Source organism: Aotus nancymaae, unplaced genomic scaffold, assembly GCF_030222135.1.
Source record: "Aotus nancymaae isolate 86718 unplaced genomic scaffold, 86718_ANA_hifiasm-v0.15.2.pri h1tg000016l, whole genome shotgun sequence".
Taxonomy (NCBI): Eukaryota; Metazoa; Chordata; class Mammalia; order Primates; family Aotidae; genus Aotus; species Aotus nancymaae.
In genome coordinates, this window is record NW_026988428.1 from 41,550,011 (window position 1) to 41,570,290 (window position 20,280).

A 20,280-nucleotide genomic window follows, 5' to 3' on the forward strand; every position below is an offset into this window, starting at 1 on the left:
GCCACCGTGCCCAGCTAATTTTTTGTGTTAGTAGAGACGGGGTTTCACCATGTTGACCAGGATGGTCTCGATCTCTTGACCTTGTGATCCACCCGCCTCGGCCTCCCAAAGTGCTGGGATTACAGGCTTGAGCCACCGCGCCCGACCCATGTCTGGTTAACTTTTTAATTTTTTGTAGAGATGGAGGTTTTGCTATATTGCTCAGGCTGGTCTCAAACAAATAACAGTTAAAGCTGAGAAGTGGAAACAAACATGGTGCACTTTGTTATTAATGAGTTATTTGGGGTGGCAGAAGAGTAGGGTAAGTGAATGGGTACAGATGGGCAGAAAAGATACAGTTGGTCCTACATTTTGAGGATTTTGATGTGACTTGTCATTCTTTATAGTTTTCAAACGTTTCTGAAAAACACTACTTACTTTTTTTTTTTATTATGCTTTAAGTTCTGGGGTACATGTGCAGAATGTGCAGGTTTGTTACATAGGTATACATGTGCCATGGTGGTTTGCTGCATCCATCAACTCATCATCTACATTAGGTATTTCTCCTAATGCTGTCCCTCCCCTACACCCCGACCTCACCCCGGACAGGCCCGGGTGTGTGACGTTCCCCTCCCTGTGTCCATGTGTTTTCATTGTTCAACTCCCACTTATGAGTGAGAACACGCGGTGTTTGGTTCCTTGTTCTTGGAAAAACACTACTTTCAATATGGCCTGAGGCATCCTTGGGCAAAGTGGATCTGAGGGATGGCAGGGGTCGGGAAAGTGGGGGCTAGAGATGACAACTGGCCTGCCCGTGAAGATGGCAGGGAGTGGGTGGATGGCCGATGCCTTCAGCAGCAGAAGAGCACTTAGTGGCCAGTATTCGCCCCGAGGTGAGGAAGGAGTGTCTGCGAGGAGGCAGGACACCCGTAGCAGCTCAACAGGCAGCAGGAGGCTGCAGAACAACGCTTATAAAGACCTGTCATCCACACTGGGTGGGCAGCAGCGAAGCCCACTGCAGCCCGGGTGTTGCCTTTAAGGGAAGTCGCAGGACTCAGCTCCGAGCGCCAGCATCTGGCCCAGCACCGCCCCGCGTTTCTCGCCCCGCCCTTCGCCTCTCGCCCCGCCCCGCCCCTCGCCCCTTGCCCCGCCCGGCGCCCCTCGCCCCGCCCCTCGCCTGTCGCTCCGGCCCCCGCGCTTCCCGTCAGGTTCAAAAGTCCCCTCCCGCCTAACGTTTACCGCCCAGCCTGCTGCCCTTCTTCCCTGCCGAAGGAGGGCCTTCCTGGGCGGTCGGGTGGGCGGGAGGGAGGTTACCTTTCCCTGTCTCTCTCTAGCCTCCCGAGCTGGGAGGAAGCAGCAGCGCGGTCTGCTGGCGGCATGACTGGAGCTCCGGACGTGCGCGGGTCAGGCCCCGCCGCAGGGGAGCAGCTGCAGCAGCAGCACGTCTCTTGCCAGGTCTTCCCTAAGCGTCTGGCCCAGGGGAATCCCCAGCAAGGGTTCCTCTCCAGCTTCTTCACCAGCAACCAGAAGTGCCAGCTTAGGCTCCTGAGGACGCTGGAAACAAGTAGGAGCCATGACCTGGAGAGTGGTGTTCGGCAGAGTGGGTCTGAGACCGGGTGGGCGAGGAGAGGCCTGGGCAACACTTGGCCAGAGGCTGCAGGTTCAGCCTCAGGGCTGAATGAGCCGGGTTCAGCACAGACTCTAGGCAGATTGGGCATCATGGGTGCTAGATTGGGAGCCTGGGCCTCAGTTTCCCCACTAGAGGAGGCGCTGAGATCCTTTTCATCGCTGTTTTTGGCTTGTGGAAGGAGTTTGCTCTTTTCTGTCACCCACTGTTCTGACAGATCATCCGATTTCTTACATAAGTTATGTAGCTACACTGTGACTTCAGAGTAAGGGTGAGGCAGAGTTTTAAAGAGCCAGCCAGGTTAATTAAGGCATACCTACGGCTGGCAGTGCAAAAACAACAGTTTTGCAAACCTGCCTTTCCTTGGAAGGGGTTCTTAGCCTTTCATGCATGAATGGGCTCAGAGCGTAGAAATCCCTGAAATGGTCTGTGAAATTGTGTGTGTGTGTGTGTGTGTGTGTGTGTGTGTGTGTATGCCTAAGTGCATTTTTTTTGGGGAGGAGAGAGTTAATGGTTTCATCATATTCTCAAAGAGGCCAGCGACCCCAAAAACGTTAAAGACTGCTATGGGTTAAACAGGTACACACCTACCCATTGACAGATTTCTCTCCAGTCCTATAGACATGGCACTAGAGAAGATTTCTTAATTCTTTTACATTGACATAGACTTCCTAAGTTTACTTTCAGATACATTTAGAAAATCAGACTTAAACATACTTGTCCCAAAGCAAGTTTACTATTTTATAGCTGGCCAGTCACAGTTCAAAAATCAACCACCCAAACATTTTACAGCCTTCTTGGGATTACCTACTTATAGAGACTCAGGGAGGTAGGAGGAGGAAGGGGAGTAGAGGGTAAGAGGGGAGAGAATGATGATACCGTATTTACTGTACAAATATATATTGAGTGCCTCCCAGGTTCTGGTGGGGTGAAGTACAAAGATGAGTTAGCACCCCGCTTTGAAGGTGCTTCAAAGTGGAAGAAGTGGAAAGAGTGTGGGTTGCAGAGTTAGATGTGGGTTCAAATGCCGATCCCTTTCCGCAGGTGTGGAAGAGTGACTTAACTTCTCTGATCCTCACTATCCTAATTGTAAAAAAAGAGAAGTGGAAAAATGTCTCTTTGAGGGTTGTTGTGAAGAATAGATTTTATGGGTCTCGGTATGGTGGCTCTTGCCTATAATCCCAGCACTTTGGGAAGACAAGGCAGGAGGATTGCTTGAGCTCAGATGTTTAAGACCAGCCTGGGCAATATAGGGAGATCCTGTCTCTACAAAAAAATAAAAAAATTAGCTGGGTGTGGTGTCTCATGCCTGTAGTCCCAGCTATTTGGGAGGCTGAGGCAGGAGATCTGCTTAAGCCCAGGAGGCTGAGGCTGTAGTGAGCTATGATTGCATCACCGCACTCCAGCCTGGGCAACAGAGCGAGACTGTCTAAAAAAAAAAAGTATTGATTTTATGAATGTAAAGTACCAGCGTATCAGGAGCTGAGCTGAATAAATGGTAGCTATTTTTACAGTGGAAGGGCCACACAGTGGAGGAAGAGTGGAAATAGACAGGATGTGAGGAAGGTGGGGTGCTGAACTGAACCTCAGTAGGAATCAATGGGCCTTGATCTTCCAAGGGGAGGGTGACTAAGAGGGCCTGTTGCTGGTATTAAACTGTCAACCTGCAGCTTTAAAATCCTATCCCTGGGTGGGGCATGGTGGCAGAAACCAGGCCTCATGGGAGACTTTTTTTTTTTCCACCAAAGCAGATTTATTCTAAATGTTGCTGCAGGTCCTTTTTAAGTACTAAACCACGATGTTGACAGCATTTTTAAGTACAAGGACTACAGACTTTTGAAACCATTTTAACTTTGTAAAATTCTTTTAGTTGCGTGAATAATAATGCGCTTAATATGGTGCCTGCTATCTAGTATTCACTCAATTGTTAACAATAAGTATTCTGCTGTGAACACTCTTGCAAGGGGCAGGTTAGTAAAGCAGTAACCTATACCTGCCTTTCTCATCTCACACTTTTTTTTTTTTTTTGAGATGGAGTTTCGCTCTTGTTATCCAGGCTGGAGTGCAATGGAGCGATCTCGGCTCACCGAACCTCCGCCTCCTGGGTTCAGGCAATTCTCCGGCCTCAGCCTCCTGAGTAGCTGGGATTACAGGCACGCGCCACCGTGCCCAGCTAATTTTTGTATTTTTAGTAGAGACGGGGTTTCACCATGTTGACCAGGATGGTCTCGATCTCTTGACCTCGTGATCCACCCGCCTCGGCCTCCCAAAGTGCTGGGATTACAGGCGTGAGCCACCATGCCCGGCCACACTTTTTTTTTTTAAGATGAAGTCTTGCTGTGTCACCCAGGCTGTAGTGCAGTGGTACGACCTTGCCTCACTGCAACCTCTGCCTCCCAGGTTCAAGCGATTCTCCTGCCTCAGCCTCCTGAGTAGCTGGGATTACAGGTGTGCACCACCACACCTGGCTAATTTTTGTATATTTAGTAGAGATGGGGTTCCACCATGTTGGTCAGGCTGGTCTTGAACTCCTGACCTCGTGATCCGCCCACCTCGGCCTCAGAGAGTGTTGGGATTACAGGCGTGAGCCACTGCACCCGGTCTCTTCTCACATTTCTTTTACTCGCCTATTTTTGCCTTCAGTGTTTTTTTTAAACCTTAGTTTCTTTTTCTCTTTTTTGGGGTTACGTCATATTATTTGCTGTGCATTTATACTCTCAGACAAGATGCCTATGTGAAAAGTTAATATTAGAGACATTTAGGTTCCTTGCACTTTCCTGTAGTAGTCACGGGACCATAGAGTCAGACATGGAAGGGCCCTCAGGAATCATCAAGGCCTCCCCGTCCCCTTACAGGAAAACCTCTGTGCCATTGCTGGCCAGATACTCCACACATCTCTCCTGGAGCATAGTTACTTGTTCCTTGAGGCCCTTTCAATCTACTGTCTGTTGTTTCACCAGCTTTAACTGTTGGAGAAAAATCCTTTCTCATGCTGAGCTGAAATCTGCCACATGTAACTTCCACACTTTGGTCCTTGTTCTGCCGTTTGAAGAAATATTAACTGAATCTAGTCCCACATCCCACCCCTTCAATACTTGAAGCTACTGTGGTCCTAGTTAAGTCTTCTATCTCCTTTCCACCCCCCCAAATCCTTTCTTGCTTCTTACTGAAAATAGTCCCATGGTATCCTAGTCACCATCCCCTGTGGAAGAGCTTCAGTGGCAGGTCCCGTTTAGAGTGTGGTAGTACTCAGCATGGGACATGGTGTTGCCAGCATGGTCTGACCAGGATAGAGAACAGTGTGGCTACTGGCTTCCTCAAATCTAGGTACTATGCTGTTGTTCACTTCTAGGAATGTGGCCCTAGATTCCCTCAGTCTTTTGGTAATACATTGTGTTTGATCATTGAACTAAAAATGAACTTTAAAAGCATATTTGATATTGTCTGAGATGCTTAGTAATACCATCTTGGTATTTGTATTAGTGTTTTATTTCAGTACAAATTTGCTTTGATGTTAACTTAAGCTTGTCCTCTTGTTTCAATTGTTACTAATTTTAAGATAAGATTACTTTTTTTTTGAGACAGAGTCTCACTCTATCATCCAGGCTAAAGTGCAGTGGTGCGATCTCAGCTCCTGTAATGTCTGTCTCCCAGGTTCAAGTAATTCTCATGCCTCAGCTTCCCTAGTAGCTGGGACTACAGGCGTGGGCCACCATGCCTGGCTAATTTTTGTGTTTTCAGTAGAGACACGGTTTTGCCATATTGATCAGGCTGGGCTTGAACTCCTGGCCTCAAGTGATCTGCCCACCTTGACCTCCTTAAGTGCTGGGATTACAGGCATGAGCCACTGTGTCTGACCTGTGAGTTTCTTTTTGATAATATACTGCTATTTGGGTAGTTTAATTGGTGCTACTTTTCCAATTAACTTACTTAATTGACTCAATATCTTTTTTAGATCCATATGTCAAACTTCTGCTTGATGCTATGAAACACTCAGGTTGGTAAGTAACTCTTTTTGAAGTGCTGCTCTGCAGTCTGGCTGCTGAAAACAAAAACCAAGTTCTCTTTTTTTTTTGAGTCAGAGTCTCACTCTGTTGCCCAGGCTTGAGTGCAGTGGTGCAATCATCTTAGCTCACTGCAATATCCGTCACCTGGGTTCAAGCAGTTCTCCTGCCTCAGCCTCCCAAGTAAGTGGGATTACAGGTGCCTGCCACCGTACCTGGCTAAGTTTTATATTTTCAGTAGAGATGGGATTTCAACATCTTGGCCAGGCTGGCCTTGAACTCCTGACCTTGTGATTGACCTGCCTCGGCCTCCCAAAGTGCTGGTATTACAGGTGTGAGCCACTGCACCTGGCCCTCTTTTTAAGAGAACTGCTTAAAATTTCTCTGAGGTCATGAAGTCTTTTCCATAGGGTAAGTGGAGGTAATTGGCTGTATTGTCTCCAAGCAAGCCTTGTTCTCTTTGGACATCTTCTGCCCTAATTCATCTTCTTTTTCTTGAGACAGAGTCTCGCTCTTGTTGCCCAGGCAGAAGTGCAGTGGTGCTGTTTCGACTCACTGCAACCTCTGCCTCTCAGGTTCAGGCAATTCTCTTGCCTCAGCCTTCTGAGTAGCTGGGTTTACAGGCATATGCCACCATGCCCAGCTAATTTTTGTATTTTTAGTAGAGATGGGGGTCTCACCATGTTGGCCAGACTGGCCTTGAACTCCTGTCCTCAAGTGATCCACCTGCCTCAGCCTCCCAAAGTGCTGGGATTACAGGTGTGAGCCACTGTGCCGGCCCAACTCATTTTCCAGCTTTTACCATTCACCCTATTAGTAAAGACAGTACTCAAAATTTTCTTGTAAGTAATTACCAATCCTGGCCTTTCTGCTACAGCAGCCTGAGCATTGTTTTTAATGGAGAAGAAATCTCAGCTTGTTATGTGGGAACCTTGCAGATGTTGTATAACTTTGAGGGGCTTAAAGGAAGTCACTTTTGACATCCAGTTCTTAACATTCGTGCCCCAGGGCAGGAACTCCAGCGTACTTGCAATATGGTCATAATCAGTTGAACAAATGCTTTATGGAATCATATCTACAGAATTTGAACTAGGATGGATTTTACATACAATCTCATTTTTTTTTTTTTTTTGAGTCAGAGTCTCTCTCTGTCGCCAGGTGCCAGGCTGGAGTGCAGTGGCATGATCTTGGCTCACTGCAACCTCCGCCTCCTGGGTTCAAGCAGTTCTCCTGCCTCAGCCTCCCGAGTAGCTGGGACTACAGGCGCACACCACCACGCCCAGCTAATTTTTTTTGTATTTTTAGTAGAGACGGGGTTTCACCATGTTGGCCAGGATGGTCTCGATCTCTTGACCTCGTGATCCGCCCACCTTGGCCTCCCAAAGTGCTGGGATTACAGGCGTGAGCCACCGCGCCCGGCCTACAATCTCCTTATGTTACAGATGAGATAACTGAGTCCTGAAGGTGTTAAGTTTCTTTCTTTCCCAAGGTTCTCTATGTGTTAGTGGTGGAGGGGATTTACTGCATGGTGGAGGGTCTCCTGAGTCCTGGCCCAGGGCTGTTTGCCACCTACACACATTGTCTCTTTAATCTGTTCTTGCCTTTTAGTGCTGTTAACAAAGATAGACACTTTTCTTGCGAAGACTGTAATGGGAATGTCAGTGGAGGTTTTGATGCTTCAACATCTCAGGTAGGCATTATTGCCAAATTGTTTCCTTCCCTTTAACACTCTCTGCTGGTATTTTTTGAGCATTGTCCACGTGCTCAGTATTCTGTTTGGTAGACTTTGTGTAGGACTAAAAAAATGAATTAGTTATTCTTACTCTAAGGAGATTACTCTTAAAATCTCTTAAGGAGTTTACAGCCTCACAGGGAAGATAAGACATAAACACAGATAATTATAAAATGAGGCAGGCTAAACCATTTTAGATGGGTTTGGTTACCACAATGGGACAGTGATGTGATTGATTGAAAGGTGCCAACTGATTCGACTAGAAGATGTAAAGCTTCCTTAGGGGCAGAGCAGGGGTAGCATGAGCAAAAGTGCATGCTGGGAAACTGCACAGCATGTGTAGACAATGGCATATTGTTTAGTTTATCTGGAGGGCAGGAACATGTGGGGAATAAGGGAAAACAGGATTGGAAAGAAATGTTAGCCATATGGTGGGAGTCTTTGAATGCTAAATGAAAGGGTTTTACCTTTACATGGTGATAGTGCTTGTGAAAATTTTCATTAGGGGAATTTTCTTATCTGTATAACATGGGCAATAAATGTATCTATTTTATGGAATGATTATGAGAATTAAATGAGATATCTCTTATAGAGTTGCTTATCTTAGTGCCTGGCCCATAGTAAGCATTCAATAAATTTTATTATTAGTTTTAAGTCATCAGAGGGTTTCGACAGAATCTTGGAGGTGGTAGATAATGTCATGTGATGAGGGTAAATGGTGGTGTTATAAGTAACTGTTTCACACTTTAATATATAATTCACACTTAACTATATTTGCCTGTTTCCTGCTGGAGAATTTTATACGTATTTAGGTTATTGATAACTTTTTTATAGTAATCATGGGAAGTGGCAATATAGAACAGGGATGAGAAGTCTAGATTTTGGAATCAGATTTGATTTCAAACCTAGTTTCCCTGCTTATTATCTGTGGGGCTTGGGCAAGTTATTTTTCTTCTCAGTTTCCTCATTTGTAAGCTGGTAATCACAATACCTATAGCCCTCAAAATGGCTCTGAATAAGTTCACCCCCGTTCCCGTCCCCCCAGGGTTAAATAGAGTGTACATCTTGAACTTTCATCCTAATTCTCAGCAGTGTTGAACATAGTTGGGCACCCTTTCCTTTAATTTTTAAAAATTTTTTGTTTTTTAAATTATTATTTTTTGAGATGGAGTCTCGCTCTGTTGCCAGGCTGGCGTTCAGTGGCATGATCTTGGCTCACTGCAATGTCTACTCCCAGTTCAAGCGATTCCCCTGCCTCAGCCTACCAAGTAGCTGGGACTACAGGTACACGCCACCATGCCTGGCTAATTTTTTGTATATTAGTAGAGATGGGATTTCACCATGTTGGCCAGGATGGTCTCAATCTCCTGACCTCACAATCTGCCCATCTTGGCCTCCCAAAGTGCTGGGATTACAGGCATGAGTCACTGTGCCCGGCTATTATTTTTGAGACAGGGTCTCACTTTCTCACCCAGGCTGGAGTGCAGTGGCACGATTTGGGTTCACTGCAACCTCTGCTTCCTGGGTTCAAGTGATTCTCCTGCCTTAGCCTCCCGAATAGCTGGGATTACAGGCATGTGCCACCATGCCTGGCTAATTTTTGTATTTTTAGTACAGACAGAGTTTGCAATGTTGGCCAGGCTGGTCTCAAACCCCTGACCTCAGGTGATCCACCCGCCTCAGCCTCCCAAACTGTTAGGATTACAGGTGTGAGCCACTGCGCCCTGCCTATTTTTTAAATGAAAATTTTATTATGAAGCATCTCACTCATACAGAAGGATAAAAAAACCTATATGTACACTTTCAGTAATAAGAAAGTGCACACCTCTGTAACTGCCACCCAGATTAGAGAAAAAGAACATTACCAGGACTTCAGAAGCCTGTGTTGTCCTCTTGAATCAGATCCTTTTCCCTTTCTTATCCTGACTTTTGTGGTAACCATTCCCTGCTTTTCTGAATGGCTTTACCATCTACATATACAATCCAACAATGTGTTACTTAGTTGCCTGCTTTTGAGCTTTATGCATGGAATACTTTGAGTTTCATGTATTATTTTGTAGTATTATGAAATCGTACAGCAGATGGTCTCCAACTTACTTCCCACGTTCAACATTTGTGAGATTCTTTCATGTTGTTGTGTGTACCTCTCTGGTTTATTTAGTTTCCCTGTTATATAGTATTTATTTCGTTGTGTGTTTATACTACAGTTTATTCTAATATTGATTGTTTCCAACTTTATTATTATGAACAATGCTGCTATGAATATTCTTGAACTTCACTACTGGTGCACATTTGCAAGAGTTTCTCCAAGGTATATGCCCAAGAGGCAGAATTACTGGATCACAGAGTGTGTATACACTTGACTTCGGCTGTTCATGCCAAACACTGTCTCTCTGTGGTTTCTAGTATACAGCACTCTTCTGGTTACTTCTTTGCTAGCTTGCCTTCCTCTATCAGCACTTAAATATCAAAGTCCCTCAATCCTTGGTCATAGAGCCCCTTCTTTTCTTACTCTGTTCTCTGCCAAGGAGGTCTCATTAATTTTCTGGGATCAAAGCTCACTTTTAAGAACTACACATTCCATATGTCCAAGTGCCCATTTAACACCTCTACTTGAGTGTCTTTTTATTTATTTATTTATATTTTTAATGAAAAAGAATTTTTTTGCGGCAAGGTCTTGCCCTGTTGCCTAGGCTGGAGTGCAGTGGTGCAATCATGGCTCACTGCAGCCTTGAACTGCAGTGGAGGGCTCAAGCGATCCTCCCATCTCAGCCTCCTGAGTAGTTGGGACTGTGGGCATGAATCACCGCACCTGGCTAACTTTTTAAATTTTTTGTAGAGATGAGGTCTCACTGTATTACCCAGGCTGGTCTTGAACTCCTGGCCTCAAATGATCCTTCCACCTCAGCCTCCCAAAGTGCTGGGATTACAAGTGAGAGCCACTGCTCCCCGCCTGCTTAAGTGTCTTAAAGGCCCTTTAGATTTGAAATGTCTAAGTCCAAATTCATGATTTTTACCATCCCCTATCCCCACCCAACCCAGTCTTCTAGTTTTGCATATCTCAGTGGATGGTGCTACCGTCAATCCTGTTAGCCAAGCCAGAAATTTATGGATCATCGTTGATACCCGATTCCTTTCTTATATTCTATCACTATATTTTATCTGATTTACCTCCTAAGTATCTCTTTCAACTTCCACCAGTCTAGCTAAAGTACTGTTCTCTTGCCTAGAATATTAGCCTTCAGCTAATTTCTCTGCATCCAGTTTTGGCCATCTCCTGCCTATTCTTCCAACTACAGTTAAAAGGATAAAAGCAAAATTAAACAAAAGCAGTCTTCTGTTTCATTTCCTTTATCCTCAGAGCTTCCCAATGCTCTTAGGGTAAAGACGAGGTCTTCAGGGAGTGGCCCCCCGACCTCACCAGCCATATCTGTTGCCTACCACCCCCACTGCTGTGCTTCAACTCTAGGGCTCTCCTTTTAGCTTCTCAAGCATTTTCTTCCTTCAACCCTCCCTCTACCCTTTGCATAGGTTTTTCTCTTTACCTAGAATACTCCCTTCTTCTCTGCACCTCAAATTTCATTTCCGTTCATCCATTAGATACCAGTTCAACTATTCCTTCCACAGAGAAGCCTTTCTTCACCTCCAGACCAGGTCAGGGATTCTTTCTTTCTTATTTTTTTTTTTTTTTGAGACAGGGTCTCCCTTTGTTGCCCAGGCCAGAGTGTGCAGTGTCATGTTCCTGGCTCACTGCAGCACCAGCCTCCTGGGCTCAAGTGATTCTCCTACCTCAGCCTCTCAAGTAGTTGGGACTATAGGCATGTGACACCACGCCTGGCTAATTTTTATTTTTAATTTTAATTTTTGGTAGAGATGGGATTTTGCTATGTTGCCCAGGCTGGTCTTGAACTCCTGGGCTCCATCAGTCTGCCTGCCTCAGCCTCTCAAAGTGTTGGGATTACAGCGTATTACATTATATATGCTCATGACAACCTGGGCTTTTCTTCATGACAGCTGTCATTGCATGTATTTAAACATTTTGGTAAATATTTGGTTAATTTCTATCTCCATCAGTAGATTATAAATCTATTAATAGGTCTCAATAAGTATTAGTTGAATCAATGGATGTTGAATGAATATATATAAATATATAAATATCTGGGACATATCCCAGCGTCTGGCAGTAGTACACAAATGGCAGCTATTACTATTAGGATCCCTCGTGTCTTACTAAATCTTTTAGGGCCCTGCTCAGTGTGCTGTTGGCTTTTTGCTCTTCTTTCTGAAAGTCTTTCTGAGGACTTTTCCCTGGCATTTTTCCTCATTCTAGTAAAATGAAGACAGTAGTGGTCATTCCTTGTTCATTCAATGCTCATTCAGAAACTTGATAAGTATTTACAATATATTCTAATTTAATTCTCACAGTTCTATGAGGTAGGTATTCTATCTCCTTTTTATAGTTGAGGAAACTGAGGTACAGAGAGATTAAGAAACTTGCCCAAGGTTACTGAGTTAGTAAGGGCTGGAGCTGGAATTTGAATTTATCTGCTTCATTCCAAAGCCCAGTGTCTTAACTGTAATGCTGTGGAGTCTGAGACAGACTAGTATGATCAGCTCAGTGAGGATGGTACATGCATACGTGTCCTCAATCTAAGTACTATTGTAGTCCAGAGAGAGGAGAAGAGAGAAGTTAGTCATTGGGTGAGGCAAATGGAGAGTGTACAGTTAGGACTGGGACTTGTCCAGTGGGTAGATGTGTTGTCAGTGGAGAAGAGTGGGTGGAAGCATTCCAGGCAGGTGAATTCCCTCACTTCTGGGGGAGAAGGGAGGTCGTGTGGGAGAGAAGATCGAGTCTATGAAAGGAGATTTTAGAAATCACTGAACTTCCCTTATTTGGTGTCTCCTAGATAGTTTTGTGTCAGAATAATATCCGTAATCAGGCCCATATGAACAGAGTGGTCACCCACGAGCTCATTCATGCATTTGATCATTGTCGTGCCCATGTCGACTGGTTCACCAACCTCAGACACTTGGCATGCTCAGAGGTGAGTTTTATTGTATGAGTTTTATTGCATTTTTCCCCAGAACCCTCTATGCGTGAATATTTTATTTGTGTAATTTATTTAAATGTATTCCTCTACCTTAGTCTTGAGTTTCTGTTTTTAACTATCATTGAATATAATTTTTGATATACAGCTAGAGGAATTTAAAGTATATTTTTAGAATTCTCTTAACTATATTATTTAAGTCCTAATAATAGTGATGACTGACTTTAATAAGCTGTTAATTTTTTCCTATTGAATATGTTTTATAATATGAAAAAATACTAATTAACATTTACTGAGGGCTATGCTCCAAATACTGTTCTGTTTGCATAGATTCTTATTTAATCTTCACAATAATGCACTTAGATAGATATTATACTATTATTGTCCCTGTTTGATGTATATGGAAAGTGAGACAGTTGTTTAGATTCCAAAGTTAGTAAGTGGCAGAGGCAGGATTACAACCAGTGTTTCTAACTGGCTTGCCTGGCTGCCTTCCATAGAGCTCCTTGCTTGCCCTAGAGTAAAACATGCTCATCTCCAAAATACAACATAAAAAGGTATTTATTACTAAGCACGTTGGATTGCTCTCAGAATATGGTCCTAGAGAGAGCATATTCTGCATATACATATACTTGCATGTCATTAATTGAAAAGTTAATTAAAATAATCTAAATCTCAAGCCTATACTTTGTAACTTAGATTATTTTCCCTTTCTCTTGAAATTAATATGTAGTCCTCCTGCATCTAATTATAATTCCAATTATTTGGAGAATAGACTGAAACTTGAGTTTTTAAATAGGTCTCTCTCTTGAGTGCTGTGAGAATTAATGCCTTTTAGCTAGTTAAAGTGTGTTAAGTACTTTGAGCTCCTCAGAGGAATGAGGCCATGATATTGTAGAAGGAACAAGAAGTGGGCCATTCTCTTTGCAATGAATTAGCAAAAAATGTGGTGAGGCTGTCTGTAGAATCTATATGGGTAGTTTTAAGACTTTTTCATTCATTGAAGTGTAGTAAATCTGAAAATGTGTGCTAATTTCCGGCTGTCATGCTCATAGCGTGATCAGTTTGGAATGTTCTTGATTCTTTGTGTTTTGTGTTGCTTCATTTTTCACAGGACAATCAAGTCCCTAGAGGAAGGTCATGAACTTACACCAGTTTGAGGGAAATTCCAAGAGAGGTTGGGGCTAGGGTTGGGAGGGTCATATGCTCAAAGTGTCTCAGATATCAATGCATTCAATTTTAAGCTCATGCTGAAACTGTTTATTTCAAGATGCATTCTTGAAGTACTTTTGGTAATTTCTACAAGTATTTACATCTTCTTGAGTGTGTGTATTTTAACTCTGAGGTCTAGCTCTCTGACTTTTGGTCCCAAAAGAAATGAGTTCTGTCATTAAAGCTACAGCATGAAATTTAGAAAATTTCCTTTGGTAGGCGATTGAATTTTTCCCCGTCTCTACAGCATATTTGGCATTGTCTAGCATAGCTCATAGATATCTGTTCTTGTCAGCAGAGTTTAAAAAGTTCTTTAAGAAAAAGTCTTACAAATACTCTTTTCTCAGACAAAGATGCAAATTTTATATTCTTTTCTAATTTTAAAACATAGGTTGATATTATAAAGATATATAGAACATGAGCGTTTATTTTCTTTTTATTTGTCTTCTGTTTGATAGGTTCGAGCTGCTAACCTTAGTGGAGACTGCTCACTTGTAAATGAAATATTCAGGTTCCATTTTGGATTAAAACAACACCACCAGGTAAAAACTAACATGAAATCACCTACTCTCCAGAGTGTTACGAGTGGAAATAATGAATAAAGAAATGAGAAGTACATTCGGTATTTGAAATTTGAAAGAACTTCCTATATGAAAAGAATACAAAGTATGTACCATTTAAACAAAGTAGATGGAATTCAGTTCTACTTTATAATTATGGGCAAGCTATGTGAGTCAATGAGTGTGTGAGAGATTTTAATAATGAAAGGGGCTAAGATCTTGTACCTGGGATACTTTTTGATGGGGGTGGATAATGAATGGAATTGAAATCACAGCCTGTCTTACTGTTATGCTAGCAATTCTTGACTTCTGTTTTCTACCATAGCATTCTGGAGACAAAAAGTGTAATCCCTTTCAGAACAGAGAGTGTGCTGTTGCACAGGTTATGGCTATGTCTCAGTGCACCTGTAAAGGCTATGTAATGTGACAGAAAACCTTTGGCTTGGTGCAGACTTGACTATGATGAGCTTAGCTGAGAAGGGTTTGTGTAAGCAAAACAAAAACAAAAAGCACAAGAGGTAGCTATAAGGCAAGATTATCCTGCTAGAAAGCCTTTGAGATCTGTATTAGATGGATGTGGGGAGAGGAAGTATAGAACTTATGGATTGATACTGAATGTGAGCAGTTCTGCCCAATGTCCACACTTACGAGAAAGGCTGGTCAGTGATTTTCTATAGTAAGAGCCTGCTGACCCGGTTTGTGAAGTATGTGAGCATCAGGATATCAGTTCCAACTAGATGAAAAAAGATAGGCTTGGAACGACAGGAAAGCCCTTGGTTTTTTGGAAAAGAGAGTAACTCAACTCTGGGGTGGAGGGTGGAAAGTCACAGTGAGCTACTCAGAGAAATTGTGAACTTAGTGAATGGGAGCAAGAAGAAAAGCCTGCTGCCTGGAAAGGGTGATTACTCTGGACAGTGAGGTATTCAGCCTGTGCCAGGTCAGATTAGTGATATGCCACTGACTTGTCTTGTGCTGCATGTTTTCTGTGCCCTTGAGTTCTGTGTTCTGGATCTCAGTGGAGAGGGTAGAAGTGGGGTACACATCAGCATGCCCCTAGAGAAGAGGATAATGTGGTTAAAGCATGTGCTGGCATAGCTCATGGATGTCTGCTCTTGTCAATAGAGTTTGAAATTTTTTTTTTGTTTTTTTTGAGATGGAGTCTCTCCGTTGTCCAGGCTGGAGTGCAATGGTGCGATCTCGGCTCACTGCAACCTCCGCCTCCTGGGTTCAAAAGATTTTCCTGCCTCAGCCTCTTGAGTAGATGAGATTACAGGCATGTGCCACCATGCCCGGCTAATATTGTATTTTTTAAAGTAGAGATGGAGTTTCTCCATATTGGCCAGGCTGGTCTTGAACTTCTGACCTCCAGGGATCTGCCTGCCTTGGCCTCCCAAAGTGCTGCAATTACAGGCATGAGCCACTGCGCCTGGCAAAAAATTCCTTTAAAAAAAAAGTTGTATGTATACTCTATTTTCAGAAAAATATGCTAATTTTATATTATTTTCCAATTTTTAAAAAATCAATTGATATAATAAAGAAATAGAGCATGAATTTTTTTTTTCATTCACCTAGTTTTGTAATGGGTTTGAGATGCACACAGTCTTTGAAAGAGAAGCTTTCCTCTTTTTACCATTGGGTAGCAGCAGCAGAAAATAAATAGATACAGCAATTGAACAGAAAATATGTGGAGGTAGTAGGAATGTGGCTGAGGAGAAGGTCTTAGAGAATGCAGTTCCTGCCTTTGTACGGCATGTACCCAGAGAATGGAAACAGCAAGTACGGCTACCAATTATAAAATTGCACAGTCATACCTTTACTTTAACAGAAATTTATTATATCTGAAAAGAAGTAAATCTGTGGTCTACACTTGTGTTTCCTAACCCTGTGGCTTCAGAAGACAAATTTTTGGTATCTTTTATCTTTGAAGGGGAGAAATTTTCTCTTTCTAGCAACTGTTGTTTTGGCTTCAAATGGTTCTTCCTTTTCTTATTCCTTTATGCCTGGGGTGTATTTTTTTTTTTTTTAATCAGTGTTTAGTAAAATTTAGATTGAGAAACACTGTATTCCAATGTTAGTGAGTATCTCCAGCTTGAGCACACTGACCAGGCCAAAGAAAAACTGGGAACATGCAAAGAAAATGGAAGATTGTTAGGATGCACAGCCATCCAAACCAGTGTTTGATTATTTTTAGGAAAAGGTCAAATGCCATTCTTCTTAGTTTTAGTTTGGGCCTGGGGAGAAATAAATGGATTAAAAGCTCTCCAAGAATTGGAATGGCAGGGCCTTATATTTATTAAATATTTAAATTAGAGTATTGAGAAATTCTAGTCTATTACTATGAAACATTAGGTAAATTATTATTTTAGAAACAGAACTTTATTTTTTATTTTTTTTTAAAAGAGACAGGGTTTCACCATGTTGGCCAGGCTGGTCTCGAACTCCTGACCTCAGGTAATCCGCCCGCCTTGGCCTCCCAAAGTGCTGGGATTACAGGCATGAGCCATTGCACCTGGCAGAAACAGAACTTTAATATCTGTGTAAAGAACAGTCAGGAAAAAAAGTTGTTTAATTCTTCCCCCCCCCGCCTAAAAAATAAAGGTACTTTCCAGGTTTGGTTGGATATGTGTATGGTTTCCTGTTGCCTCCAGAGAAGACTGCCCTTCTCAAAGGAAAAGTTATCTAGCATTGGTCAACTGAAAAGAAAGAGATGTACAGAAGTGAAGTATATTTTAAATTTATTTATCAAAAATGTCAATCAGAACCTTATAGACCTTTTCTTTTGGCGATTTTGCAAACTGGGAGATACTGTTTGGCAGATACTACCTAGAATTTCTGAGAATGACATCTGCTTATATTAGTAGGAAAGATGAGAAAATAGAGAAGGTCTTACTTATGCCTAAATAATTTTAGATTGAGCTAAAAATTCTCCTTAAGAGTTATGTATCTTTGTTCATCTTGTTTTCTTCTTTGGAATGACAGAAATTGGTAAAATAATATGAGAGGAAATTAATTTTATCAGACATTAAATAAAATGTATTATTTCATGATTAAATGTTTATATAAAATTAAAGTCTCATGCTTTTCTTTCCTTTTAGACTTGTGTGCGAGACAGAGCTACTCTTTCTATCCTGGCTGTTAGGAATATCAGCAAAGAAGTAGCTAAAAATGCTGTTGATGAAGTTTTTGAATCTTGTTTCAATGACTATGAACCTTTTGGAAGGATCCCACATAACAAGACTTATGCGAGATATGCTCATAGAGACTTTCAAAACCGTGATCGGTATTATTCAAATATATGAGCACAATGACATTTTATAAATACAGAACTTCCATCATCATGAAGAAAAAAAAATTTGGTTCTCAAGTGAACAAACATAAAATGTAAACAATCCATTCAATCCAGATAAAACAGAGAAGTCTGTGATTCTAGCATATCATCAGAAAAAGTAACTATGGCAAAAAGTGAAATTTCTTTAAACTCCAAGGCAAAAATTTTATCTTTATAGCTAACCATTTAGTAAATAATTAAATTACATTTTTGTATTTTAGTGATTTGTTTTTATTACATGTGATTATTTTAAAATTTGATTATGAAACCTGTGAAGTGTGCTCTTCCATGATGTTGATAGGTGACCACTGTTGGTGTTTACGTTAAATGTAAAGACATGTATACTGATCTCATTGTAGGACAGTTGTTGTTGTTATGATGAAAGTTGGAAATAATTCATTCAGTGTCAATGCCATCCTCTCCCTATTCTTCTTTTATCATAGATGTGGAATCCACATGGCTTAATTTTCTGGGGACAGTCCTGGTTAGATTTTTTTTTTCTTCTCAATAAAGGTGGTGCTCGAATTTTAGCTCCAGATTGACTGCAAGAACAAACCAGCAATACTGAGATGACTCACAGACCATCTGAAGGAAGCAGACTGCTCCTGCAGTACCCAGGAGCACCCCAAATACTGTGAGTGCCCCACTGCAGAAGTGGGAGAGGGAGACCCTCCTTTCCTGAACACACACCCCCACTGGAAAAACTGAAGGTCTGTTAGTGAGAGAAAATTTCTGACTTTACCTGGAGCTGAGTCAATTTAGAGAGATGAGTGAAATACAGGCGTAGAGCAAGCAGCAGAAAGGTCCTGGGAGCTTGCTGGGTCCCCAAGCAGCCCATTCCTGCTTGGCACTACAGGGATCCATTGTGAGGTCAGCCAGAGGAGCAGGGGTAAAACTCCACAGGGAGGAGGAAATTTCTAACTGAACTTTTTAACAATTTGAATGGAGTGAGAAGCCTCCTGGCCAGAACTCAGGGGAGGTACAAATCTGGTGTGCAGAATCCACAGGTGGGGAAGAACCAAACCCTTTTCTTTCACAGTTGGGTGGCGGGTAGCCTGGGGCAAGTTTTCAAGCCTGACTTGCCCACCCCCTGCAAACTGACTTGGGGCTGGGGCAGGTGGAGGGCATGGTGGGAGTGAGACTGGCCCTTCGGTTTCCATGGGAGCTGAGTGAGACCTGTGACTGCCAGCTTTGCCCCATTTCCCTGACAACCTGCATGACTCAGCAGAGACAGCCATAATCCTCCTAGATATACAACTCTAGTGACCTGGGCATCTTACCCCCAGCCCCCACAACAGTCACAGCAGGACCCGCCCAAGGAGAGTCTGAGCTGAGATACACCTAGCCCTGCCCCCACCTGATGTTTCTTCCCTACCCACCCTGGTATCTGAACACAAAGGACATGAAATCTTGGGAGTTTTAGAGCCCTGACCACCACAACTTCTCCACACTTCCACAACTGATGCTCTCTGGAAAGCGCCACCTCCTGGCAGGAGGCCAACCAGCACAAAAATAGAGCACTGGTATCCAAGGCTGAGAGACCCATAGATGGTTCACATCACAGAATTCTGTGCAGACAGCACTCAGTACCAGCCCAGAGCTGGATAGACTTGCTGGATGGCTAGACCCAGAATAGAGACAATAATCACAGCAGTTTGGCTCACAGGAAGCCACATCCATAGGAGAAAGGGGCGGGTACTACATCAAGGGGACACCCCATGGGACAAGAGAATCTGAACAGTGACCTTCAGCCCTAGACCCTACCCAAAAGAGAAGGAGCCAGAAAACTAATCATGGTAATAAGACAAAACAAAAGTTCTTTAACACTCACAAAAAAATCACAGTAGTTCACCAGCAATGGATTCAAACCAAGAAGAAATACCTGATTTACCTGAAAAAGAATTCAGAAGGTTAGTTATTAAGCTAATCAGGGAGGTACCAGAGAAAGGCAAAGCCCAATGCAAGGAAATCCAAAAAATGATACAAGAAGTGAAGGGAGAAATATTCAAGGAAATAGAGAGCTTAAAGAAAAAAACAATAAAAAATTCAGGAAACTTTGGACGCACTTTTAGAAATGTGAAATGCTCTGGAAAGTCTGAGCAATAGAATTGAACAAGTAGAAGAAAGAAATTCATAGCTTGAAGATAAGGTCTTCAAATTAACCCAGTCCAACAAAGACAGAAAAAAGAATAAGAAAATATGAATGAAGCCTTGAACAAGTCTGGAATTATGTTAAACGACTAAACCTAAGAATAATCAGTGTTCCTGAGGAAGACGAGAATTCTAAAAGCTTGGAAAACATATTTGGGGAAATGATTGAGGAAAGCATCTCTGGCCTTGTGAGAGACCTAGACATCCAAGTGCAAGAAGCACAAAGAACACCTGGGAAATTAATCACAAAAAGATTATTGTCTAGGCACATAGTCATTAGGTTATTCAAAGTTAACAAAAAGGAAAGAATCTTAAGAGCTGTGAGACTGTAGGACCAAGTAACCTATAAAGGAAAACCTATCAGATGAATAGCTGATTTCTCAGCAGAAACCCTACAAGCAGAAGGGATTCTGGCCTTATCTTCAGCCTCCTAAAACAATACAATTATCAGCTAAGGATTTTGTATCCAGCGAAACTAAGCATCATATATGAAAGAAAGATACAGTCTTTTCTGACAAACAAATGCTGAGAGAATTTGCCACTACCAAGCCACCACTACAAGAACTGCTAAAAGGAACTCTAAATCTTGAAACAAATCCTGGAAACACAACATATCAAAACAGAACCTCTTTAAAGCAT

The 20,280-nt window shown here is 42.4% G+C and overlaps 1 protein-coding gene across 2 annotated transcripts; it reads left to right on the forward strand.

Moving 5' to 3' along the window:
- The first annotated feature begins 1,341 nt into the window (after positions 1-1,341).
- ATP23 (ATP23 metallopeptidase and ATP synthase assembly factor homolog) lies at positions 1,342-18,020 on the forward strand. Of its 2 annotated transcripts, none has more exons than XM_012469790.3 (6): positions 1,342-1,543; positions 5,562-5,607; positions 7,219-7,300; positions 12,250-12,387; positions 14,061-14,144; positions 17,258-18,020. In XM_012469790.3, exons 1-6 carry the CDS (start codon positions 1,357-1,359, stop codon positions 17,459-17,461), a joined length of 741 nt encoding a protein of 246 aa, XP_012325213.2. In that variant the 5' UTR covers positions 1,342-1,356; the 3' UTR covers positions 17,462-18,020. The 2 variants fall into 2 exon arrangements, with proteins under 2 accessions (XP_012325213.2, XP_021530988.1); XM_021675313.2 differs by lacking the exon at positions 1,342-1,543 and adding an exon at positions 1,604-1,684.
- The last annotated feature ends 2,260 nt before the right edge of the window (positions 18,021-20,280 follow it).

What these genes read in the sequence shown, in the direction of transcription:
- ATP23 (XM_012469790.3), top strand. Translation starts at nt 1,357, where the DNA reads ATGACTGGAGCTCCGGACGTGCGCGGGTCAGGCCCCGCCGCAGGGGAG. An exon ending in CCTGAGGACGCTGGAAACAA is followed by an intron (nt 1,544 to 5,561) that starts GTAGGAGCCATG and finishes TATCTTTTTTAG; the next exon opens with ATCCATATGTCAAACTTCTG. An exon ending in GCTATGAAACACTCAGGTTG is followed by an intron (nt 5,608 to 7,218) that starts GTAAGTAACTCT and finishes CTTGCCTTTTAG; the next exon opens with TGCTGTTAACAAAGATAGAC.